Raw genomic sequence first — 26,152 nt, 5'->3', positions numbered from 1 at the left:
AAAAGACTCCGCCAGTATCCGTGACGTCATTATTTCCCGAGAAAGATAATCGGTGACGCCATTTTATTTTACCCAGCATTCCGTCTGGCATTACATGAAAGGCCTGAAAAAAACAGCAGGCGACGTGAGCGAAGTGATCTCGACTCAAAACTTTCCGCGTTTTTCTACGGTGTTGTTGTGTTTTTTTTTTTTGTTCCCGTTTAGCAAGTCATTGACGATGCCGAAGAGTGCTTCTACTTGAAGTAAGACCCACGTTTCGACTCTTGTTTCACACCGATTTTTCTTTTTATCTTGAACGCACCAGTGCCGGAACGTGCCTGGCGGAGGTGTCCAAATTTGAAGTTAGGCCTAGTCACGGCCCGAAATCGTAGCAAATGAGCACGGGCCGCGATACCTCCGGGTTTCGGCGCAGGATGCATTGGTTAGAACAATAGTCCTTCTCGCTCCCTGACTACAATCAGTTCGATTTGCGTTTTATGGACCGCCGCAGTGCGCCCGATGCTCTTACCACCCCGTGCTCAAAAACGTCACATCGCCACAGCAACTGCGTCTAAACCGAGCTCGTGTCCTAGGCTCGTCGCCTCCCTTGAGTGGTAACCGATTTGTCGCGATTCGTTGGTTCCCCTTTATATTTTGAAAACGATCGCCGATGGTCTTGGAAGTGCCTTCGTTGCACGGAACAGGCCCCACCGGATCCGCTTGAAAGCACATAAAATAACATCCCTTTGTTCTCACGAACCCTTTCGCGACTGTCGTCCAGAGAAGCGTTCGTCCCTCATCATTTGACTCTCCCTTTGGGAAACAATTGAGATCCATGCTGGTCTTAGTCACCCACGACGAATAGATGAGGCGGAGGGACGCAAACAAATTGCAGCTCCGAGCTTTTAATTTGACGCGCCTTTCGGGGGAGACATTTGTCCAAGTCGTACTGCCTCTCCCTTTCAATCGGGGCCTATTCTGCAGGCTTTTTGTAGCATTTGTGTAGTCATGCGATTCTTGGCTGCTCAGATATGCGTCGTCCTCTGCCGTCCTTTGCTAGAAACACCCTCTAGACCTTTGGTGCACTGAAACCGTGGGTGGTGTCACGTCTACCTTGCTCACTTATCGGTGGGGTTTAGCTCTGGATAACATGGAAAAGATAAAATTGGCAAGGCAACCGTGTATTCGTGGTAGTGGCTGGTTCTGAGCGTTGGGAGCTACCAACCTGACACAAGAGGCGTTATTAGCTCCCAACGCAGGCCCCTCAAGTTTCTGCTGCTGTTGATTCAAGACAAAACTCCGGGCTTGTTAGTGTTTTTAAGGGACAAGCTCTTGAAGAGTTTAGCTGTAGGGGGGCATAGGGAGCTTTTAGGAGGCAGGTAATAACGAAGAATAGCGGTACAGAATGTAGCTGAACATATTAAAGCAGAAATTATCTCTGCGTTGCATTGTGTGATGTGTGGTGGAGTCTGTTCAATTGTGATTGGAGCTCCTGTTTAAGTTGGGAAACTAAACTAGCTGCATTATTGTGTGGGGGGAGCTACGTGCAATGTAGCTTGGCAAAGTTCATGAATTTTGTGCTTGTAGTTTGGTGGCGCTTCTCTTACTGTCGCTTCTCCTTTTGTTCAGTAAGTAAGGAGGCTTTTAATCAGCTTTTTTTGTCCCTGTTATTGGCCAGTTAAGTCGGAGACAGGTTAAGATTAGGCTGCGCGAGTGGCGAAGTGTTATCAAAAGTAAAAAGCTCACACTCAAGGCTCTTAACCTGTTGCCAACCGCAGGAATGAATGGTTAGTGGTCACCAGATGCTGATACCGCTAATCTGGATGGCATGGGCCAAAATCAAGCATGCTTCATCTTCAGCCAGCCAATGAAATAGAATCCCAAAGTTCATCTGAGAAAAGGGCAAGCTAATGATTCAGCTTTTTGTATTGTGACCAATGCACTTGCCTGCCTTACAGCACAGCATCTCTTCGTCCGGCATGTTTGTTTTCTTACTCTAAAAACAAAAAGAAGTTATCCAGCATCATTAACTTTATTTGAATTTTGGTATGATCAAAAGTTCATTCTAGGACAGCCATCGGCGAAAACTGTCTGCCTTTTGTAATCATTCCTTACGTCAGCCTGTTGGGCCACAAGCTTTATTTTATGCTTGCATCGCCTTCCCAGCATCCTGAAGTTCACTCTTTGTGATCACTTTATTCCTGCTGAGGAAAGAATTTCTTTTGCAGTATTCCTTTTCCGCTGTGCTAAATTCCTTTACATTTGGTTGTGTTTTCTGTTGGCTGGTTCATTTCATATTTTGGTGTTGTAAGCTTGTGCACTGAGCTTACAGCCCTTACTTCTGTGAAACAGAAGCCTGTTCAGTAGAAATGTGTGCATCTCGTTAAATGGTGCGTGCAAGGACGAAACAGCACATAACATACTCTGGGCAAGGTGTAAAAATTTAGATATGCTCTTTTGGTAGGAGGCTCCCAGACTTGCATCAAATCAGTTTTTGACACGTCTGAAATGACCCTAAAAATTCCTAAAAAGTATGAAAAAAACAAAACAAAATCATACTGATTTTTAGTTTTGCTTGTGGTTTTCAGCTATTGGATAGTAGTTTAATGTTGTAGAAAACTGAAAATGCATGGTTTGGGATCTTTCCAAGAAAAATAGTGATTTAGAGTAAACTGATTCGGTTGCTGAACTGTCCTTGGCTAAGACTTATATCTGCGTTGAGTAAACCAGAATTTGCTTCACATCATAAATAACATTGGTATGAAAGGGGTGTTGCTTGTTGTATATTTAGAAGGGGGCATTCTTCGGAGGCTGAGTAATTTATTGCAGCCGAGTTGCGAAAGAAGATGCCGTGAGATATTGTGGCTTGCCGTGAATAAGTCTGTTGCCAGAACAAACAGGCGGCTTTTATAAACAAATAACGGAGAGGAGAGAGACTACTGAAGGCATTGCCTCATGCTAAGCTGCTGCTGCCTATGACCTGGAAGGAAGACAGACTTTAAGTATCTTCTATTGATGAGTATTCTTTTGCACTGTGGGCAGGTGTGTATTCAAGAGATGGCTAGCACCGAAGACACTAGGCGGTCTGGCAAATTCATTACAGAGAGATGTTTTGTGCGTTCTCTCAATCCTTTTTATTCTCTTTTGCCTTTGGTGTTCCTTTGTGATGAGAGCAACAAACCAAACATAAGTTTCCTCAGTTGGCAGTTGAATGGGCACATATGACAGCCAGTTTGTTCCACTTGCCTGAATTTTATGCGATGCATGAGGTTTGCGATGTCACACTGGACTGGCCGTGTGAAACGGCGTGCCTAGTGTCAATTTTTTTGCGTCTGTACATACTTTTTGGGTTTAGCGGATTGCAGTGATTGGTTCTGAGCGTTCTGCAAAAAGGTATGCAGGAATATTTTTTTTTTTTTTTTAGAATGTTATATTTTCCGGTCTACAACCGGTCCACAGGGGAAAGTTTCGACCGAAAAGTAAGGTTCGCACCCGCTGCATATTTTGCACATAAAATTTTCATACGTTGCACACCTCGAAAAATCCTCTATCATTGCACAAAGAAGCTTGTATCATATGGAAACCGTCATTAACATAACCTGTCATTCACACACTGTTGCATCCCGTCATAGTGAATAGTGAATCCTTCTAACCTGTCATTCACAAATTCCATTGCATCCTGTCATTGTGAATCCTTCTATAGTCTGCAACATTAGAAAATTTCAACGTTTAAACATCTATAATTAAAAAAATGCGATAGTTTCTTAAACCTGGTTCATGTGGTGCGAGTTTGCTTGCGGTTTCGCAGCTGCGACGACAAGCACCAGAAATTCTACTGTGCTTTTTGTTTGCTTTGTTGCCACTTGAACGACGTTGCAGCTGCGAAATCTCGCACAAAATTGCACCCTAAAGATCAAACTTTAGTCTTGGACAACAGAGCCTCGTTCTTTGCAGATTTGGCTGAAAGGGCCACCTCGGTGGCTCCGAGGCGAAACGATTTGAAGGGTGGTGGGTTCAACATTTGGGTGACAGCCTCATGATTTGAACCTGCCACCCGGGCTCTCGAAAGATGGGTTGAAATCTCGGCACAGGTGCCCGCAATTAATTGGATGCTCATTGCAAGCAAGGCACCGTGCATTCAAGCCTTCGCTCGTACGTCAAAAGGTCCCCACGTGGTCAAAATTAATCCCCGGTCTGTTGCCGGGGCTTGCCAGATGCTGTTTGTTTGGCACGTAAAAAACCTCCAATCCGTCGTGTGGCGGAGGAATTTCGCCCAAACTCCATGCGGATGCCGGCAGCAACTGACGGAACGCGTCTTGGCTGTTTCCGGCCAGGGTGGCATCCCCATGAGCGCATGTGATGTTGAGTCCCGGCCCCGCTGAGCATGCCAGCCCCGAGCAACAATGCGGCGACCAGCGGCGGCGGCCTGTCCAGCAGCGGCAGCGGTGGCTCCGCCGGGGGCGGAGGCACCAACGGGCTGCTGGTGTGCAGCAACGAGGCGTGCGGCATCCGCGACGTCTGGGCCTCCAACCTCGAGGAGGAGTTCCGCTCCATCATTCACGTCGTCCAGAAGTACAACTACGTTGCCATGGTGAGTGGCAGGCCACCTGCGGCAGCGGTTTTCAAATGGGGGTCTGCAGAACCCTTTGGGGTGGGTCTCCAAGGCCTAATGAGGGTTCCCGACGAGCGATGGGTTCCCGACGAGCGATACATTTTTTTGATTGAGGCTGGCTGCTCTAAATAGATTTAGCCGTGTGCGCCGAACAAGTGGGGTTGATTATTCTCCCTTTTAGAGCTTGACAGTTGGTTTGGCTTTCTTCTACTTTTTTGTCTATGTAATTGTCCAATACACCTCTCGCCCTCTGTAGATGAGGTTGTCCCCCGCCCTCCCCCTTCTGCCGATCAAGAAGAGATCCCTGAAACAGCAGTGGTCGAATCCAGAGGGTGTCTCCGAATGCTATTCGGGAGTAAAAAAAAGATATACCAATAAATGGGATGCATTGAAACTTTTTACTGGAGCGTTTTAAGTGATGCATTTATCACATTCAAATTTCGTAAATGTAAGATAAGGGGGGGGGGGGGAGGGAATTGACACCTAAAAAACTTTTTTTTTTTATTATTATGCATAGGAAGGAAAACGGTAAAAACGACCTGGATGACGCTGCTGCTTGTGAATGGTGCAACTTAAGGAAAAAACGTGAAAGCTTTCAGATGGACACCCGAAAACAGATCCAGGAGATCTGAGCGTGTGGGGTAGCACCTGTGAGTGGCAGCGTGAACAAGACTGTTTTTACCATTTTCCTCGCCGTGAGTAGAAAAAACCAAGTTTCTTTTTAAGGCAGAGTTTTTTTTTTTGTTTTTTTTTTCCTGAAACCCACACGTGGAATTTGAGTACGACCAAATCACCATCTAAAGACACCTTGGTGGAAAGTTTCAGTGCACTCGTTCATCGGTTTATTTACACAATTTATTTTTCTTGCGTCTGAATAGCGTGCAGAAATACCCCGTAGAATAACTGAAGCCTGTGAGTGACTTTCACTTCCACGGAACGTCATCATACTCGGTGGTGCCAACTCAACGATTGGGCCCAAGTCCGACGCGTTGACTGGGCACGACTGCAGCCGAATGCCGACGCATCACTCATGACCAATCGGCGTCTGTGCTTGGTCTCGCTGCGGTGACATTGAAATTCAGCGGGATTCTGCGGGTGGTGTCGGGCAAGTGAGGGTGCAACCCCGGCGCTTGTTGGGGATCCGCCTTGCTTGTCGGCCATTGGCGACGACAAAAGTGGCGTGCTCTCATTCGGGCTGCTGCCCAAGATAGGATACATGGGTGCTTTCAACCGTGACGGAGGTCAGCATTCTCCCTTTTTATGTCTAGCAGTGAACAGACGACGTCTTGGATCCCGGAATTCCTCTGCAACTATCGGAGTGCTCTGTTAACTCCACCAACCAGATGTTAGGAGTCGGTAGGACAAACAGACGTTATTGGCTGGCACTAGTCGAACCGAACCACCCTTACGGGTGTATGAAAAGTTTCGTAGTCGCCGACAGGATGAAAATGACGGGGCGATCCTTCAGTTCAGCCTCCAGCACAAGCTTTCAACCTTTGACTACGTCTCTGTGTCCTCAAACGTGCACGCTTTGCCAAAGCAAAACAAGCACACGCTGGATGCCGGATGTCGGAAAGAGACGTCGTCTTATTCTTATCCTGTTGGTGACTATCGTATATAGTAATGTCTCATTAACATAGATACCCAGCTATATAGGCAAAAAATTTTGGGGACGATCTGGTTTGTCTCGTTGTTATGGACATCACTTTATGGACAATCGTTTTGGGGAACTGGGGTGTCCATATAACGAGACACGATGGGGGGGGGGGGGGGAGAGAGAGAGAGAGAGAGAGAGAGAGAGAGAGGAGGGGAGGGAGAGAGGAGAGAGAGAGTAAAAAACCCCACCTTTAAAACATAACTATATGGCACCGGTGAAGCATTATGCAATGAAGTAGTGGTGCTCTCGCTCCACGGAGACGAATCAGGCGATGTCGCACAACAGGAATAGAAAGACGACAGACGGTGAGGTGCCGTGACACGTTTTGTTGTCGCCCAGGACACGGAGTTCCCCGGGGTGGTGGCGCGCCCCATCGGGGAGTTCCGGAGCACTGCGGACTACCAGTACCAGCTGCTGCGCTGCAACGTGGACCTGCTCAAGATCATCCAGCTGGGCCTGACCTTCTTGGACGAGGCCGGCAATCCGCCGCCGGGGCACTCCACCTGGCAGTTCAACTTCAAGTTCAGCCTCACGTGAGTGCGCCACTGTGTCTTTCCTCACCTTCCCCCCCTCCCCTGCTCCCCGGGTACGGTGCCTCAAATGTGTCTTCGACTGGTGCAATGAGCAACCCCATGCATCGAAAGTGGTCTTAAAGTGGCAACAAAATGATGTCGTGCTGTAGGACGTCAAGATCCAGGTTGTCGGTCGTAGTAATGGTGGGAGAAAAAAGTGAGGTGGTCCCTTCTTGCGTCTGTCGTGTCTGCTCTGGTTTCGATCGTCTGGTGGGTTTCGTCTGCTGCATCCACCTCTGCAGCCTTTCCCTTTTGGGAAGGCGTCGGGTGGAAATCGAGGGACCACTTTTGAGGACAGGGTATGCACCTTTCGTAGACATTGCTGAGGGCACCGCGCCAAAAGGGAGTCTTGGACGTTGTGGCCTTGCAAAGCGACGTTTCGCACCTTTGCCGAAAGGAAAGTTCAGGTTTGCGGGGAGTAAAAACGCGTTTTCTGCCTTTGCCTAAAAGGCACGTCCGGCCTAAAGGGAGTAAAAGCCTCTTTCTGCACCCCCCGCTCGTCTGCAGGGAGGACATGTATGCCCAGGACTCCATCGATCTCCTCACCAACTCTGGGATCCAGTTCAAGAAGCATGACGAAGAGGGCATCGACCCGTACGAGTTTGCCCAGCTTCTCATGACGTCGGGGGTGGTGCTCTCGGACCAAGTCAAGTGGATATCTTTTCACAGGTGCGGTCTCTTCCCCTCCAAGCCGCTTCGCACGTTTGCGTTCTGGCGTGACCGAGTGCTTTTGCACCCGCTTTAGCTAGCCCGCTCCAACCGTCCATGCGGTGGGCTAAAAGCTTTTGACAGAGACTGTACTTGCGAACGTAGAGCGTTCGTTTTGAGCACATGCGAGCCAAACCGAGGAAAATTGTCTCGTCATTGTAGTTGTCTACATTTGTTTGCGTTTGCTCGAGTCTTTTGCCCGGTACATGAGTTCACGTTTTGCCATCGTAAGCTTTTGTGCTGGGCTTGCGATCTTTTCCTACGTGATACACGAAGGTCCGTCGAGTTGCAAGCACCCAACATTCGTCGTTGGTGCGCGTCGGTACGAGACGGCACACGCAGTGATCAGGAGATTTTCCAACTGTGTGGAAGTGACTGGTGAACAGATGGGTGGAGGACGTTAACGTTTTGGGCAGTTGGGCAATCTTGTAAGGCCGATTTCACACACCCTGTTGGCGTCAATGTTGTCATTACAAAATACTGCCGGCGTTGAAGAAGGGCGAAAAGCTCGCAGCTTTTGGGATCTCAACCGCAAGTTTACTGCCCTTAGAGATAAGTTTTTTGGCTCAGCAGTTATTGAAAGAGAGGGGTGGGGGAAGGAGCCCAGTATTCTTGCATCCTAGTCATTTCGGTCTGGAAGCACCACAGCCCAATCTTTTGGAACAACCGGCAGTACGCTTTCGAGCTCTTGCCAATTGAAAGTTGCAGTAGTTCCGGCGATGGAACCACCAAGTGGGGAATAAAATTTTGAAACACAACGGGGTGTCTCGAATGCCCCATAGAAACGTTTTGCTTTGGTAAACCGCATGCACCACTCGTAAAGGGAGCGACCCGACAGACCCTTTGCGACTTCACAACTGGCCGAACGAGCAAGAAAGTCGCATTCGACGACCGCAACTCTGCCTGCACGGGAAACCTTGACCGATCCCCTGCTCCAAAATTGTTCTGGCTATAAATAGGACGTCCAGGGGATGAGACGTTCGGCGTCGGCGATCTCGTGTATCTTGAGCGTGAATGCTCAGCGCAACAGAGTGTCCGAAGGAGAGACCCTTCCAATCTCACTCTGCAGGCAATTGTGCGGGCAGAAACTGAGGGAGGCGAGAGCGTGCGGGAACGTCAAAACGCCAAGCTCCGGTTTGAACGATCAGTTTAAACCGTCCAACGCTTTCAAACGGAAAAGCCGAACACCGGAAGCCGGCATTCCGCGTTCGGCAAATGCAGCTGACTTTGCATCGACCAGGTAATCGCTCCGACCGGAGCTCGGCGTTCTGACGTCACCGCACGCTCTCGCCTTCTCCTCTCCCTCGGCTTCTGCCCCATAGCGTTGCAGACGACGGATCCCAACGTAGCACGTCTGTTGTTGCCTTCCGAACAGCGGCTACGACTTCGGCTACTTGCTGAAGCTTTTGACGGATCAGCACCTTCCCTCGGAGGAGTCGGAGTTCTTCGAGCTCCTCCGAATCTACTTCCCGGCTATCTATGACGTCAAGTACCTTATGAAGAGCTGTAAAAACCTCAAGGGGGGATTGCAGGAGGTGGCTGAACAGCTTGAGGTGAGTCCCCAGTTCTTCCGCACGTCTCCTCGTTGCTCCTTTGCCAGTCTGTCGGGGAAGCCTCGGCGTCCTTGGAATTTCAGTGGGACTGATACCCATATGTAATGTTTTGAACTTGGAAAGTTGAGTCCAGCGGACTGAAATATTTTCTGTTTGTTTTGCTTGTTCCCTTCCATTTTAAAAACATTCCCAAGCTGTTTCAGATGACACTTTACGGAACGAAAACATCTTGACTCGATAATTCGAAGCTTGTCGAAACTGCAAAAGGTTAGCGTATTACTAATAAAAAAAATAGAGTGCCTTGAAACTGCACTTTGTTTTAGATTACCTGTGTTTTTGTTGCCTGACTCACTTCGCAGGAAGCACACTCTGCGCATCAACATTGTCATAGCCAAGAAACTTGCTTGACAACTGCGAATGCAGTTTCCACAGTGGCGGCGTGCGCGACCCTTTGGGCACTTCATTAGATGAGGGACATCATCCTCCCCACAACGAGACATAATGGCATCGGCACACATGACCAAGAGACATGACTAAATTTGTGCCAAGACTGCTGATTAACGTTGAGTTTGTCTTCTACAGACAGGTGCGCACAGTGCCGCCATGGTTGACTGCCCATTCTCTTCTCTCAAGAAAGGAGAGAAAGCGTGGCCTGCCACACTAGCACTGCTTGCTCCCTTCTATAAGAGAGCCGTGCAGCGCCGAAGGATAATTGAAGGCTTAATTTGTTACCTGGCAGTGTGGTCTGTGTGATCATGACTTAGTGTCACGGGTGAAGTAACTGAAGGCACGAGGTTTTCATGCTTCCGGACCTCTGAGAAGATAACAAGGTCATGAAGTGTTTGTACTCTATGTCTGGTCTTCTTGCACAAAGCCTCCAAGGCCAGTAACACTTCTTACATCTTTGACTGGCAAGGAATTATCTGTTTAGATAGTGTGGGTCAGTCCCTTGTGTGACAGATTTGCTATGTGTCACAGCTGAGAAATTAAATTGTGAAAGTCGGTTTGTTCTCGATCTAACGAGGAAATGCTGGTTGCATTGCAGCTAGAGCGGATTGGGCCACAGCACCAAGCAGGCAGCGACAGCTTGCTTACGGGGGCCGCCTTCTTCAAGATGAGAGAAGTGAGTTCATCCCTTACGTCACTAGTGAAGCTACAGTTGGATGGAAGTCAAGAATATGCCAAACGACCATTTCGTATCAGCCACTGCATCAAATCTGCTTGGGATCAACTGTAAAAGCCTGTAGCCACGTTGAGTCGTGTTAGGATAATGCAACATTTTCAGTATGACTATGCCCGCAATCAAGACGGAATCAATGCCGAAATGCTTCGGTGGCGCACTCTTGTGTTTCTTCTATGTGACATTCCTACCCGGATTTGCCTCGCCGAGGTGCCACGAGTTTGTGATACTTGCTACTTGTCGGTCAGAAACGAAATAGATAATGCGTGTAAAAAAATGCAGGGGAAGCTTGGAGTCGTTGCATTTTTAAGCCAACATCGTCAACGCTGACATTCGGACAGGACATTACTCTTCTTTCCGTCGAGGGAAGCAGAATAAGTCATGTCGAAGGCGTCACGATCGTGGAAAGCCGACTGCAGCGACGCTTTTGGTCACGTGCATCGCCAATAAGCTCGGTAGTGAACCGTTTGTGCATCGCAAAAGAACAGTGGCTGGCGAGGACGAGGTCATGGGGAGAGCCTCTGTTGCATTCGGAACTTGTGTCCAAACATAACATTCATCTCCCCTCGCACATGCTCGACAATTTGCCCATAAACTACTTACATAAATCCCCGCATGCAACACTGCATGCTTCACACTTTGGGAACTAGTTGGCCAGGGAGGAAAGTGGCATGGCTTCGATCAACACGTTGACGAGAGATCATGCACAGACCGTGGACTATTAAAGACAGTTATCTCATGTTTCCTGGTATTTAGCGCATTGTGTTTGGTCTCTAAACTAACCTAAATGGTTAGTTTAGAAACCTTGAAGCTTTAACACAAGCCCGAACCACACACAAAACTTGTCTTGACAGCGCTGGGAATCTCGACGCTGCAGAGCTCGGGGATTTTGCTTGTGTACAGGTCAACACGCTGTAACAACCAATAAGTATGCATACACTGAACTCGTACGTTTACATTACCGTGAAATCCAGAGAGAGAGCAAACCTAGCATCAAGAGCAAATCGGGTGAAAATATGGAGTGGGCTAACTTTCAAGGTACAATCAAGAAAAGTTTTGAGAAATTGCTATATTTAGGTTCTGTCTTTTCCAAGCTTGTTATGATGGCGAGGGGCAATGAAACAAAAGACTGTACTTCCCAGTCAGCAACAATCGCTTATATTGTGCTGTAGCGAACTAGCCACATTTATGCCGAGGCCATCATTGATCCCAACACTACTATTGCTAGGAGTGGGCTATCTTTTGGTGTTTAAAAAAAAATATGGCAAATCAAACTAAAAATATAGGGGTGGGCTATCTTTTGGGGGTGGGTAGTGTTGCTGGTCAGCAGGTTTGTTACTTGTTTGTGCGTGCATTGACGAAATATACCTTTTTGCAAGTACTGTTTCCTTAATACCTTTGGTACGTGAAGTAAAACTTGGGAGATACTATTGAAAGGCTAAAATCGAACACACTTCTCTGCAGCAGTGCATGAAGTCCCCACCCGCTTGCATTCCACCTATTTTGGTATCACATATGTGCATGAAGTTATCCTGCAATCGTATAGGCACATTCATGTACACAAACCGTTTTTAAGAAATCAACAGTCAAACACTTGCGTGAAGAATCTCACAACGTTTGCCGGACAGCACGTATATGGGCGTGAACCTCTATGCGGTGCACCAAACTACAGGATTCAAAGCGCATTTGATGGTTGCTAATGGCCATAAGATCTGTTAGGCGTTTGCTTTCTTCCTGACTGAGTATGCCGAGATAATTTCAGACATGCCATTCAGACACAGCTCTTGGGCGTCGGTAAAACTTTATCCAAAAAGGCTTTGCGAGGGGTAGGAGATGCTTGTTAGGGCCTCCGTCATAGCTAGCCTATCTCAGCGTTTGCGAAAACATAATCTCCATCCAATCAGCTCGACATATGAGTGGAAGATATATGATGACATGAGGAAGACTTCATAGTAACTTTTGTGGTAGTCGGGTCGCATTTATTGCGTTTCCTTAAAAGATGTGCCAAAGTTGAGCTCAACTTTGAGACTCCTATGAGGATGCGGCTTTTGTTTTCGCCCATGAAGTAACCATGTGTAGGGCTCAAAATGAGCAAATTTCAATTGTGGTTCACCGGTACTATAGTCGGTTGCAAGCTAAGAAAAAACCGGAAATGCCTCTCAGAGGGAAATGTAATCCTACGCCGAGAAACGCCAGCCAATCGTTTTCATGACGTCACGATTCCGTGGACCAATCGCAATCCTTTTGAGAAAAAAAAAGCTCAACATGGCTGCTGGCCTTAGGCAACGCGACGCTAGTTTCTCGGGACAATTATTCTGCTTTTTTGCACCGTGTTTTACGTGCCCGAGGTTACGCCACGAAATCTTAATGGTATCGGTTTGCGTTTGCAGCAGTTTTTGCGCGACAACGTGAGAATCCAGCGACGCTATCGCCAACGAAAATTTCGAAGTGGGCGCGAGGTTTAGCACTGCTGATAGGTGAGAAGCTACGCCGGACGTCGTCTGCTTCGTTGGATTTCTGTCGCTTCTGCCCCACGTTGCTACTCAACATAGTACCGGCACCGCTGCTTCAATTTGCTGTGGTTTCCGCGGGGTGAGCTGAGATTGCCTTCGCTTTCCCTCAATCGAAGGCGCTGGAAGACGGTATGTTAGAGAGTATCTTGGACAGAAAATGGATTGGGAAGACGGTACATTGGACATGACTTTCTTTCTTTACTAAACAGCTATTTCGTTGACAAAAACATATTAACTTATTTAAATGTCCTGAATGAATTAAATAAATATTGTAGTAGTTTAAGACACGTTTCCTGGAGGAAGAAAAAGCAACCTTGCTAGCGAACTACTTTCTGGACGGCGGAGGCACTTCAGATGGGCGCAATGCGCTTGTGGGTGGAGCTAAAAGATTGTTCTCAGGTTGCATCCGACTATAGACAGGATTATTGCAGTTGAGCTCAAAGATACAATCGTGGGGTGAGGTGACTAAGCCACGTCTTAATTCGTTTGCATAAGCATGCATGCACCAAGAAAAGGGTCCAGTCTTCCTTCTATATCGTTCGAGAGAGAGTATTGTACATTCGTAAGAAGTTGAATAATCAAAAATGCAAGCAGCGCATTCAGTCACGGTGTGATAGCCTGTACTGAGGCTGCTCAATCGAAACCGATTGGCCAACTAGTTTCCAGAGTGCACTACTGCGTGGCATTTCGCCGCGATGGGGTGCTTTTATTTTTGGGAGCAGTCTATAGCATGTGGCGCGCCGCTCAGGTCGCCAAGCAGTGTCCGCTAACCCGTGGCCGCGCGGCGGTTGCAGATGTTCTTCGAGGACAACATAGACGACGCCAAGTACTGCGGCCACCTGTACGGGCTTGGCACGTCGTACGTCATGAACGGCAACTCCTATCACGAAGACGCCAGCCCCAACAACGCGGTGGGAGCCCCCGTCGGGAACAACGCGGCGGGGACCGTCGTCAGCTCGGTGGTCGTCTCTGGGAGTGGCGGCACGGCGCCATCCGCCGCGGCTCCCACCAGCACGACCGCAGTGACGGTCTCCTCGTCTTGACAGGCCGCCACCGCGATCCCCGCGGTCTCCACCACAGACCGGTTGTCTCCTCTTCCGCGGCGCCGTCCCGTTGTACAGACTCTTTGACGTGAAACGGCGTGCGCGGACGTGTCCAGGTCAAACTCTCCCACCTCTCGCTTGCTTCTTGCGCGAGTCTTTCGCGACGTGCTGGCATTGCTTCTGTTGCCTCCCCGATGTCCTCTCTTCCTCTCTCTCCGCTCCCCCACCTGTGATTCTTTTGAGATTTCCGAGGCTTCCTTGCAAATCCTAGGGAACTCCTGTGGGAGCATCCCCAAGGTGTTCCCTAGCATCTTAAAAACGTTAGGGAGCTTCATTCCCAAAGATCTCCCTTGTACCCTAAAATCCCGAGGAACTCCTGCTGAGAAATCCTTAAAGATTGAGGGGAAACTCCAAATCTTTGGGGATTTTCCCACAAGAGTTTCCTCGGGCCCTTAGGTCTCCGAGGGGGTTCCTATAGATTCTGTGGAGGCTTGTGCACACTTGGTAACCTCATGCTGCCGCGCGACCTTCAATGTCCGTCATTTTCTCGACGCCCCATCAGAAAGGCATCTCTGGTTTCGAAAAGGGGGTTCGTAAGAGCCGCTGCCGACGTCGCCGCATGCGGACAGGCGAAACGTTGGCGAGGGGGTCACACTGCAGTGTACAATATCTCATGGTGGTTTAATGTGAGCAGAAGGCATAAACAGTGTAGGTTCATTTTTTTTTTTTCTTATATATATAAACTGTTTTAGATGTGCCACCATTCCAATTGCGATTGCTTCGGAGATAGGTTTTCTTTTTGTATGCCGGAAAGCGTGAAGATTGCAGGAAGAGACAAGATTGATCGTTCGTTGAGTGCGTGGGGGTGAAGAACGTGTGTAGAGATTGTAGGATACTTAGGACGTTTGTGCTCCAGCCTGAGCCATGCCACTGCCGACCCGCACGCTTCTGTTAACACTGTCGAAGGCAGAGCGTGCACGAGGTCATTACGCAACATTAGCTCGCAACAATGGGATGCGGCCTCGTGTGCATCACACAGTTGCCCGACCACGGATTTTACTCGACAGAAAGCTTCGTTTACGAAATACGGTTCCTGGTGTTTTTGTTATTTTGTTAATTATTAATGCTGTTGTTATTACTGCCATTATTTTCCGCATCGTGGAAAGTGACGTTGCCATTAGCTTTCGTTACTACTAACATGTTGGAGTTTAAGAACATAATAAAAGGAAAAAAATAAAAAAAACGCAAACAGGCAGGTTGGCTGCATCTCGCTCAAAGAACCAAACGAATTATGTGGCGTTTTTAAGTGTGGCACTTTCAGTTTTTCCTGTCAATGAGTGTCCTTTATTTTTTTAGGTTTTCATTAGGTACTTTGGCAAAGTTCGAGCCTTTTCTTTTTTTTTTTTTTTTTTCTTTTTAAAACGAGTTGCGATTAACCAGATGGGGTCCCATTTTCTTCGAGTGGCGGTCTGAAACGCTTTATGCTCGCCAGGTTTTTAACGCCTTTTAATGTCGTTCTACTGCCTCCATCTTTCTCTCGTGCCGGAAGCTCTCAGCCGGGCGACGAAGTGCGCGAGATGCCGCGCCGAGGGCGCGACGGCTAAGTCGCAAACGGACAGGGATGCCCGTGCGAAATGGTTCGGGAAAGCCGGCCTGTTTTCTCTTTTCCGACGGCGCACGTTGCTGGCTGGCCCAGCGGCGTCGGTTCGTCCGCTCTGTCAACCACGACGCGCGATCGGCGACGCTTGTGGTGCACCCCGTCTGGACACATGGCGCGACAACGGAAAAGAAGGGTCGTCGACGCGGCCTCGCAGGAAAGGAGACGGCGGTGTGTGGTGCGACGTCGTTTTTAGTGATCTAACAATGCATGTTGTAAATAAAGAATCACGTCAGCATTGAAAAACAAAAAGAAGTGGAGTGCCGTCGTCTTTCTGTCTGCCAAAACACCTTCCTGGTTGTAAAATGAAAAAAAATGGTGAGAATCCTCCCCTCCTGGCCCTTATCTCCTGGGCTGTACGAAGCCATTTTTTTAGCAAAGGCACTGGTGAGGAAGAATATTTTGAACAATGAATCTTCTTTCTTTTATGTATAGAGGGGCTTTACACCTACACATATGCTCCCAAAGCCGAAGTATGTCCTTGAAGGTTGAGCTGCGAGATGCTGGGTGTGTTAGTTAAGCTGCTGAAGCATAAAAAAATAAATGGGAGTGGCCTACTATAGACCTTTTCACACTCAGTCGCATGGACGCTGCCATCTTGAAACCGCGTGACACGACTGCCATTGGGTTGCTTCAACCCGTGTAGATATAGTGACTAAGTGTAAATACTTATTGTGAAACGTTAAGTACTTTAGAAGGGTTGAAAATTCAAAAATGTTCTACTCGGCCTAGTCTAAAAAGTTAAAATGGTGGTGCCCACGAAAACCAAACATAACTTGCAAGTTCACATGTTCTTTTTGATTCAGCACACTGATAATTAGGCTGCCAAACTGCTTCACCATGAATTTGTGTATTTGTCTATTCATTAGTTTATTTTTTTTTTTTTGGAAACTTCTGTGAGTGGATACAGTAGCAGATGATGGTAATAACCTCATCAGCTCGGGCGTTTTACCACCGAACATGGGCAAAATTAATTATGAACATAGTTGGAAATTAAACTGCATTAAGGTAGCAATTTGGGTCAGTTGGTTCATGAGCACCTAAAGAAGCGCAAAACATACAAGGACGAGAAAGTACACAGACAAAAGCGGTCTTGTCTGTCTACTTCCTCGTCCTTGTGTTTTTGTAGCGTGAGCTACACTGGCCGAGGTTGAGCAGTTTCGCCTGGCTCCCAAAGAGCCGTGCTGCGCAAGTGCGAGGACCAGTGACGTCGCACAACACACAGCTGGCACGCCAGAGACGACGCCGCCGCGCCCGCCTTGCCTGTCTGCACATTCCAAAGGAGTGACGTCGTGGCTGCGGCAGACATACTGGTGCCACCGTGTGCCCAGCTGTGCGCCTCCATTGCACAGTAGCCAAGTCTGACGCTGCACCGGAGCCGCTTAATAGCGCCTCTCATTTTGTGCGCATAAGCTCACGCTACGTATAGCCGAGCTAAGCTGCCGCAATTTTTAGCGCTTCTTTAGGTGATATTGGAAGCATCAAATCTGTTTGCCAAAGAGCCCCCAATTTCGGTTCGAAATCACTTCGTGGTTCTCAGAGTGGCTCAGTACCACTATTTAATTAGTTTTGTGTTCAAGAGGCTCATCTGTATTCCAAAATTAAGCAGAAACAACAATGAACACTCAGGACAGCTACCGCCATCAAGGAGCGACGGCGGCAACCAGTGTTGTATCGGCCGCGGGTGTTGACATTTGTTTGGTACCGCACACAATCCTGGGGAAACTTGCCCTTAACAGCTCCGCCGTAAAAATCAGCAACACAGCCGTGCTTGCATTGAAACCGAAGCCAACCAAATTGAAGCAACCTAATGGCGGCGAGTGGGCAACTACAGAGATGAAAAGGTCTGTAGCTTTCTGACTCCTGAAGTCAGTTGGTGCTGTGATGTTGGGCAGTTTAGTCTAAACCACTTGTGTATTAGAAAGAGTTACAGCAATCGCTGCATGGGGCCAGCTTCTCTGCTGCCTGTTATCTAAGGTGTCGTGGGATAAAATCATCCGACTTTGTCACTTGCGCTAATTTTTCTCTTTCCTCTCTTGCACTTGGCGTGCAGCTGGGGGCAAGGCTACAGCAAAATTTTAATATGCGGTTACATAGCTCCCACTACCCAGAAAAAACAAAACTTTGCAGACAATATCGTTAAGGTATTTGCATCCAGATTTTTAACAGCTTTTTCAAATTTAAAAACAGCTTTTGTTAAAAAAAAAAGTTTGCTTCAAACTGCACTAAAAAAAAAATGGGGCCAGACTTGAGTTTGATGCTATTTTTGCAGCCTTGTGTCCCAGCAACACTTGCTGAAGATATGTTGCTGTGGTAACCCAGAGAAACGTTTTGCCAATAATTCGTCGACACCCTTCGATTGTCTCAACTTGTGCAAGCCACAGTCAAATCTATAGCGTTCCGTGTTTACAGTTCGAACCGACCAGGACAAAATTTTGTTCCGAGAATGTTCGTCCTCAGTTTTTGGCAGAGCGGAAAACTAGGAACAGACTGACCAAACAAACCTGTTGAAATCCAAGCGTTGAAGTCGGGGTAAGTGGGTTGGTTATATGGTACACAGATTAGGGTGACAACATGGACACAGACAGGAGCCCTGCCTTGTCTGATCGTGTAACACCCAAACCCCCAAGCGTTTCAGGCGCACAAAAGAGAACGCCAGAATTTTGTCATCTGGTCTATGGAGCACCACCTACCAATGCAACCACTAGAACAACACTTTTTATCACAAACAGTTGGGCAACAAACTTCAGATTGGTGATGGGCGACGCCATTGACGCTTGGAGAGCGTGGCGTGACTTTGGAAATGTGTAAACACAGAAGTGAAGATTTGCTCTCTACGGCAAACATGGAATGACATGTAGGGTGCAGTGCGTACCGGTGCAAATGGCGAGTCACCTCGGTCGTTAAAAAAAAAGGTGATTGATTGGTGATCACAGCTCTTTCCTGCTCAGTCTTGGACCTCGCTGGATTTTCTTTTTCGGCTTTTTGGGCTTCCGAGCTTCTTCCGCTGCCGCGGGTTGCGTCACCTGTGGGTTGCAGCCTCTGCTCAAAATGTCTGTCTTTGCGGAGTCACTTTTTAGCGACAAACACAGCAATGAAATTTTAAATTAACGTTTTGAGCTCTACGCCTGAAGGTACTTGTTGCACAATTTCTAATAAGTTTTCCCTGCCGCTCGTAACTAGGCTGGTACCACCTGTTGACAGCATGTAGGAAATTTTGTTTAGGCGACTTCTGCTTCAGCTTTTCCCCCACTGTTTCAACGCAATGTGTCTTTCATAGGTAAATGGACTTCATAATGCAGGCAACAGTATTACCGGAACCCCCCAAAAAAAGCATTCAAAGAGGTAATGCAATGATTTTTGTACTTTCGGTTAATATTTCCTTGAATTAACCCTTGATGTTCGTAGCCAACGAAACACATTAGCACATATTTTCGTAGGACGACAATTGCAGGAACAATTGGAGAAAAACGAGCAGTGCTGTTCACCCACTCAAACTGCAGCCAGAACAAGCGGCCACGTGATCTGGAGTCGATTAATTGCTTCCAATGTTCATCATATCCATGCGCTAGGGTCGGCAAAGCGCAGGGCATGTACTGGGTTCCTGACGTTCCCAGGGTTCTGCTGTTCCCGTCATTGTAGTGATGGGACGTGAGCCACTACCGGAATGCTTATCGAGACACTGATCGTCGCAAACTCAAAAGATGAGCTACACTGGCATGACTTCCATGGCTGCACGACGACATTGCATTCTTGTCAACCTAGCAGTCTGTCTGTACATGCATTTTGTCTTGACACTAAATCAAAAACCAAACCAACCACTTTTCTTCGTTGTCCTCTACAGCAAATAAAGCGTACCTTTGCGTGTTTGGCAGCGTACGGGTTGTGGTAACTGGGGTCCTTGTCAACCAGCCCCAACTCTTGAGCAACCTGAGACAGACAACACAGCGTTAGGTCCACATAGGGAATGATGTGTCGGTGACAAGGGGGTTGTGTAAATAATGAAGGCATCCATTTTACTGAAGCTCGTTTTAGCTAACGCCGGTTTAGAGACCCCTGTTTCAAGAATCCTTCTACAGAGAAACCAAGTTAAGAGAAAATGGCGATGAGCCCCCTTTAATCGAATTCGGTGGAGTAGTGTGTACGGGTGGGCCAGGTGGGTTAACATTTTTGCAATGAGCCGCCGCAGACTCGCCATGAACTATACTGTGTTCACCCTTAAGCTGAGACTACAGCCAATGCCACAGGCACGAGAGCTTGAGGTCGTGAAGCGTTCTTCCACAGAACGAGCACTTGATCTAGAAATGCACCTCTCTAAGCTAGGAGCGTGGGCTAGCTCGTGCTTGTAGCTTTGACTGCAGCCTCAGCTCAAGGGTGGACAGAGTATAGCGTGAACAGGGGGAGGGGGGCCAGGGGGGTTAACGAGCCCTAGTGATACATGCACGAAGTAGGGGAGCCTTTTTTTAAACAGCATCCCCTTTTTGGTAAATGGCATTTCTCTAAACTGAGGCTCCGCTTTCTCTCAACTGAGCTTCAATAAAACGTGCCTGTTCTCTAAAATGTGTTTGATGGCGACCGATGGAACTCTTGAATACATGGAGCTGAATGGCATGAGTTACCAAAAACGGACACAAACAAGCCCAATTTTTTTAGTGAAATTTAAAAAAAATCGCAAAGCTTTTGAATGAATGGCGGGATAACTAATGTCATGTGACCTGACGTCAAGGAACCTACAGACAAATTCAAGTTCCCCACTAAATTTAGCGGTAAAATTGATGTCACGTGACCCATGCACCAATTCAGTTTCCCCGCTAAATTTGGTGGGAAAAACATCACAACCTTAATATCATTTATTCATCGACAATGTGTAGACGCTAAATCAACGCAACATTATTTCAATATCAGATCTCCGTATGGCGCAATGTCAATAGATTGTTATTGTCATATCGCCGAATCAGCGGCACAGATGACGCTGTCTAAACGCATCATGTCGTGTGATCATCGCACAAATTTTTTAAATTTCTCTGTATTTCCTCTTTGATAAGCGGATTTGGTTGCAAAAAATGACGATGGAGGTGATTTTTTTAACCAGCTGCCGATGGCCCACAGATTAGTCCAACTGATAATAGCAGCAAAGAAAAAAAGATGCTTACTAGCATCGGGTACCGTAGCCAACATGGGGCAGTGACAAGCGAGCTGCCTTGCCACGCAAAGTGCAAGCCATTCATACCGCGCAAAAATAGAGTGGGCCTCGACAAGCCCAAGAAAATTAGCGTCGGGCTGGGCCGAGCCGGCCGTCAGAAATGAATTATCGGCCCGTGCAGACCTCTACTTTGGCATCTGATTCGGACAGCTAGCACTACATTTGGGTGGAGAATTAGCCTTGAGCAATGTATAGTTCACTTCTGCGGCGAAAAATACCCCGTAAATTTTTCTTCGGGATACCCTGTACCTTCAGGCTAGGTAGCACAAGCTGCTGCCCATTACAAAAGGTACCACCATTGTCACCAATAAGGTGAGAACGGCAGAACACCTTGGATGTACCTCGAGCACGTGCACAGCGGCAGAAGTCATGGAGCGTGTGCTGGAGCCCAGGCGTTCAAAAGACGCGTCTTGCCATTCTCAGTCTTATCCTATACAATTTTTCTGTATAACCATAAGGTCATAAAATCGGGAGGAAGCAATGAAACCAACTAAAGTAGGGTCTGGTACTGGGAACTGCGGTGAAAGGGCACGGCAGTCATTTTGGTGGCACCCCGCACCCTTGTCTACACCGTGCTCTTACCTACTGCGATGTCCCGAGGGACCGTTCATATTCAAATTGGAGCTAGTCGGGTTAGAACGTTTGCAGGGTGTCTGGCCTACGGCCAAGACAAACGCTCAAACATTGTTCTCGCGATTTCGAAAAAAGCACGGTTAGCACGAATTACCCAAACGTTCGCCGTGAGCACCTGCAGGTGGGGCTAAGAAAAGATCCTGTGGTGTTTGTGCTTCTGGGCTGGGAACACCTTGTAGTATAGTTGAAAGGATAATGGCAAAATAATACCATGTCTCAAAAGGCAGAAAACTCTGGGAAATGAGCCTTGGAACCTTGGGGAAGCATTCAACAACTATAGTTGAGCAAAATTTGTTGCGAGGAAGTTCCGACGGCAAGAAAAGTTGGGTCTAAGTTAGAATGGCATCTCGCCTGCAAAGAAGTTTTGCCCACGTGGCTTGACTGCCAACCCAAGGTCCTTAATGTGCCTCTTGCGGTAATTGTTACATGGCCACATGCCGGTACAATACCTACAAAGCCAGAGCCATTCACTGAACCCAAGATCCTTGGTGCTGCAGAGCAAGGTTTTGCCCCAAGGGCTCCGAGCAGCAACGCGCTAACAGAGTCGGCTGCCCTTCCCGGCTCCCCTCCACAGTCCGTGAAACTTGCACCGTGTTTCCCGGACACCCCCATACACCGTTCATTCCCGAACTGAAGGTGCAGTGGAAGCTGCACGCTCATTGGACCTGTCATAGTCCCATCTTTTGCAACGCAATCACACTCCCGGCCCTACTCGCGCACAGAGAGCAGGGTCAGGTAACGAAAGGGAGGCGGTTAATGAGCAACGCGAGCACGTAGCTCCCACTGCACTGCCAGCTTAGGCGTGAATGAAGTATGCAGACAGCAAGTCGTCTGCTTCTTGAACGCAAGAAGCGCCATCGCAGGGCGATGTCGGAATGACACCGAGCTCCGATTGGCTTTGATCGAAAGGATAGTGGGTAGACCTCAATGCTAGATGCCTCGAGGTCTACCCACTATTTCTTTTTCTATCGGCCAAAAAGAGCTTGGCACTCCGACGCTGTCGCGATTCCCGCGCAAAAAGCAGACAAACTTCCACTTCGCATAATGTCGGCCGCCACACATTCACTATCCAGCAGCGACGATCCTCTCCCGGCGACGTTTTTATGGACACACTGACTCGCCAACGATGGGCGGGTGCGGCAACCTTCCCCCCGAGGAAATGTACTGGCAAAACTCACCAGGCCAATGAGCTCGGTCGTCGTGTCGTCGTAAAAACCCGTCGAGTTGGCGAACCCGACCGCCCAGTGGACCATCAGGGCGCTAACCTTGTTCTCCCCCAGCACAGCGTGAGAGATGTCCGGCAGACGCAGCACAATCTCCCCGAAAAACGCCGTGTTCTCGAGGACCTGGGAGAGGGCTGCAAACCGAGGCAAGCGCCGGCTAGTTTTCTCCGGGTAGGTGGTGTGTTCCCAGCAATGATAACTATAGAGGGTATCCACTGGATGCCATATTTGAGGGCGATGTTTAAGAGTGCACGGTCAGAGCCAGCTCAAGTTTGTCTACTTCTTCCGCAGGGATTGTGTTGACGTCAAAATGTCAACGCAATCCCTGCGAAAGAAGTTTAGAGCTCTGATTAGAAAGATAGTAGGTAGACCTCAAGGCAGATTGCTTTGAGGTCCACCCACTACCTTTCAATTAGAGCCAATCAGAGCTCGACGTTCTGGTGTCACCACGACCCCTGCAAAAGAGGCAGACGAACTTGCGCTCCGCATAGCCTGCTAAGACCGGCAATCTTGATGATGCAGATGGTACGTTGCAAAAAAACTGCAGAAGCTCGCCGTCGGCAGCCTTGGCACACAGCCACGACTGCCAGTGGATACTCCCTATAGCCACAGCGGTACAAGAAAATTGTAGGGTGTTTCTTTTGAGCGCCCAGCCTCCAGCACGTGCTCGTTGCCTTTTGTCGTGCATGCTTTTGGAGATGAGACAACTGAAACTCCACCCTGCCGTTCTCGTCCAGTCCGTGACCAAGGCACTTCGTTGCATTTGGCTCAAACAGGCCGGTGTTGGTCCCACCGCTTTTCTTAAATTGAAGCCGCCTACGTGGGCATTCGACAGTACAAAGAGCCTTTACGGTAGCGTTTCACAAGCGAAATAGAAGAAACATTTGGTGAAGCAAATTACCGTAGAATACCGCGCATCCGCCCATTCTCAAATCTGTAAGATCTGAGAAAATATGCACAATACATTGATATGTGAAGCTGATGACTGGACAAGCGCCCATCCCGCATTTTTTTTACGATTTTAAGTGGGCGCTTGCCCGGTATTTCACAGTAACGAGAAACGAAATGGTACCCAAACGCAATGAGACGATGGCATTTTCCTTCGTTCATGTTCATGTTGTTGTTGTTCATGTTGGTGGTCGTGCAAGAACAAACGGATGTCACGAGACGGCGTCGTTTTCATGAGTGGAGAAAAATGCCGTCGCCTCGTTGCATCTGGGTACCATTTCATTTTTCATTAACTTGAGTGGCTTCGTTATGAAGAGTAAAGGCTGCTTCGCATACTGCGTTTGAGTAAGGCCGAGTGTAGAGTTCCTGTATAGGCTCCCTATGAAAGCCAGAGTTGCACGTCTGTTTTCTACGTGCCGCCGCGCCGCTATTCCCCGAGATCAGATCACGGGAGGAGCAAAATCTAACTGCCGTGCAGGAAGGCCACCGATACGGCCGCTTCGCTGACGTTGCAAGTGCCCCGGCGTTTGTTCTCTTGCTTTTGCCTCCTCCTCCTTTCCTGTTTTCCAGAAAAGGAGGAGAAGGAGCGAGGCGCCGCTCTTCGTCGAATTCAGTCACATGACAAGCAGAATCCTGGGCCGTGCAAGAAAGCCGGCATTACGGGGATGAATGTGCCACTCTGGCTCCCGTAGGGAGCCTATACGAAAACTCTATCCGAATGCGTTGCACAGCGCCGTCTGCCAAGTAGCCATGGGATCCTTCCGATCTGCGTGTAACTTGACTATTAGCGAGATAGAACTTATGCACTGCCGTGAGAAGGTCATCACGTCACATCACGAAGGACATCACGCGTCATCATTTTACCGTGTGTTTGAAATATAATTCTGACGACGTTACAAGCTAGGCTAGCTTGTAACGTCGTCAGAATTATATTTTAAACACACGGTAAAATGATGACGCGTAAAATATATGCAGATCGCAAGGGTTCCAGGGCTGCCCAACAGACAGCACAAGTGCGTACATACTCTTGTCGTAAGCAGTCACAAGAAGTTCCAAAGCAGTCAATCGCATTCAAATGCAAATATGTTGACCGGCCTCAGGGCACAAGACATGGTCACTTCACTGCCATTGGAGGGACGGATTCTTGCTGCTTACCATCCCTAGTCTCGTCGTCGTGGGGGAAGTTGCCCCCCGGAATGTAGTCAGAGTTCTCCAGCTTCACTTTGGATGCCGTGAGCACCTGCGGAGATGCGTAGAGCTCATAACCGCCGCACACGCTTGGTTCATCTTTGACCAGTCCCCGATTATAAACTAAGATAACCTTACTGTTCTGAACGGAACAATGAAAGACCTCTGGCAAGTGTTGACTCAATGAGAAATGTAGAAAGCTACATATATACATGCTTGCTCTGGCCTGTTCTCTGCCCTTCTTTTTAGGCATTACACTCCCTAACAAAGTACCTGTTTTTGAAAGATCTAAAAGAAAGTAACGTGGAGTTTCAAGAGCACACACGATATATTTGTCACGCATGTTCACTTAATTAGACATTCAGACGAGTAATCTGAGATGCTGACTGCTTCCGATCTTGAGGGATTTCGAAACCAGCTAACGAGAATTGTTTCACAGCGGAACTGGCGTCGAAATAACCTATCAGGTATTGATATGTGGCACACAGCGCATCCCCAAGAAAGATCATGCAAAGGCAGGCTCTATACCTCTGCGATTTTTCCTAAAACGATGTTGACGAGCTTGGCTTGTTTTTCCATGTTGTCCAGCTTTAGTATGCTCTTCACGGCTTCCAGCCTCTCTTGCCGACGAAGCTTGAAAAGCTTTCGGTCTGAGAAACGCGATAAAGGAAATGATTTTTTAGGGCGTCCGTATCACAATTTAAAAGTCACATCACCAACACGCAAAGCTGGGACAGTAGAGGCGGTCCTTTTGTTTTAAACGAAACAATTAATCGGGGATGAATATGTTAAACACAAACATACCCAATGTGTACGTTTTTTTCTTTTTTTCTTTTCTTTTGGGGGTGGTAAAAGGATACAGTGTAGAACTTGAGCCGGCGTCTCGTCTTGTTCGGAGTCATTCTGTGAGCTGCAAATGCCGACGATGGTTCCAGCGAGTAGTAACCTGACAATCTCTTGAAGCTTCATCTTAGTTGCTTTTGCTTGACTAGATCTAAACGCGACGCGCACGACGGAAGCGACCGCACTAAAAGGCAGCACACATTGTAGACGTGCTACGTTCGAAAAAACACAGGCAAACTACACGTCACCGGCATCACAACCATTCACTTCCACAGCGACTCAACCACGTGTTTTGTTTACAAGCGGTATGTGATTGGTAGAGGTAGGACAACTAGGGGTCCCGTATTCTGAGGGCGGACATGTTTGATTCGTTCGTTTCGTCGGTTTGGTTTCTTTTCTTTCGTTTTCTAGCGCTCTTGCAACGTTCTTTTGCTACATTTGTCGGTAATGTACTCTGTTTTTAGCTTAAAAAGATCAAAGTAATGTTGCAGCTACTCAAAATATCTTTATACCAGATTTGCACGCCACTTTAGCCAGCTTTAGCGTTGAAAAGGTGTGAACTCGTGAAGTTCGATTTATAGTAAACAAAATATATGAATATTGAGTGACTCTACAAGCTTTATTTTTATTTTTTTAAAGA

General features: G+C 48.0%; 2 protein-coding genes across 2 annotated transcripts; one reads left to right on the top strand and one right to left on the bottom strand.

Moving 5' to 3' along the window:
- The first annotated feature begins 37 nt into the window (after nucleotides 1-37).
- Nucleotides 38-15,726, top strand: LOC8026341 (CCR4-NOT transcription complex subunit 7). Its single transcript, XM_002403264.5, has 7 exons — nucleotides 38-242; nucleotides 4,314-4,570; nucleotides 6,588-6,781; nucleotides 7,328-7,489; nucleotides 8,904-9,081; nucleotides 10,127-10,204; nucleotides 13,569-15,726. The coding sequence occupies exons 2-7, from the start codon at nucleotides 4,364-4,366 to the stop codon at nucleotides 13,815-13,817; spliced, it is 1,068 nt and encodes a 355-aa protein (XP_002403308.2). The 5' UTR covers nucleotides 38-242; nucleotides 4,314-4,363; the 3' UTR covers nucleotides 13,818-15,726.
- Nucleotides 15,199-25,877, bottom strand: LOC8026342 (coiled-coil domain-containing protein 134). Its single transcript, XM_002403265.5, has 6 exons — nucleotides 25,530-25,877; nucleotides 25,198-25,319; nucleotides 24,637-24,721; nucleotides 22,489-22,667; nucleotides 19,333-19,404; nucleotides 15,199-18,500 (listed from the first exon to the last, which is right to left on the bottom strand). The coding sequence occupies exons 1-6, from the start codon at nucleotides 25,636-25,638 to the stop codon at nucleotides 18,405-18,407; spliced, it is 663 nt and encodes a 220-aa protein (XP_002403309.4). The 5' UTR covers nucleotides 25,639-25,877; the 3' UTR covers nucleotides 15,199-18,404.
- Between the last annotated feature and the right edge of the window lie 275 nt (nucleotides 25,878-26,152).

Source organism: Ixodes scapularis, unplaced genomic scaffold (genome assembly GCF_016920785.2).
Source record: "Ixodes scapularis isolate PalLabHiFi unplaced genomic scaffold, ASM1692078v2 PGA_scaffold13__105_contigs__length_92229423, whole genome shotgun sequence".
Taxonomy (NCBI): domain Eukaryota; kingdom Metazoa; phylum Arthropoda; class Arachnida; order Ixodida; family Ixodidae; genus Ixodes; species Ixodes scapularis.
The sequence above is the reverse complement of the archived record's forward strand: the minus strand, read 5'-3'. Positions and strand labels throughout refer to the sequence as shown.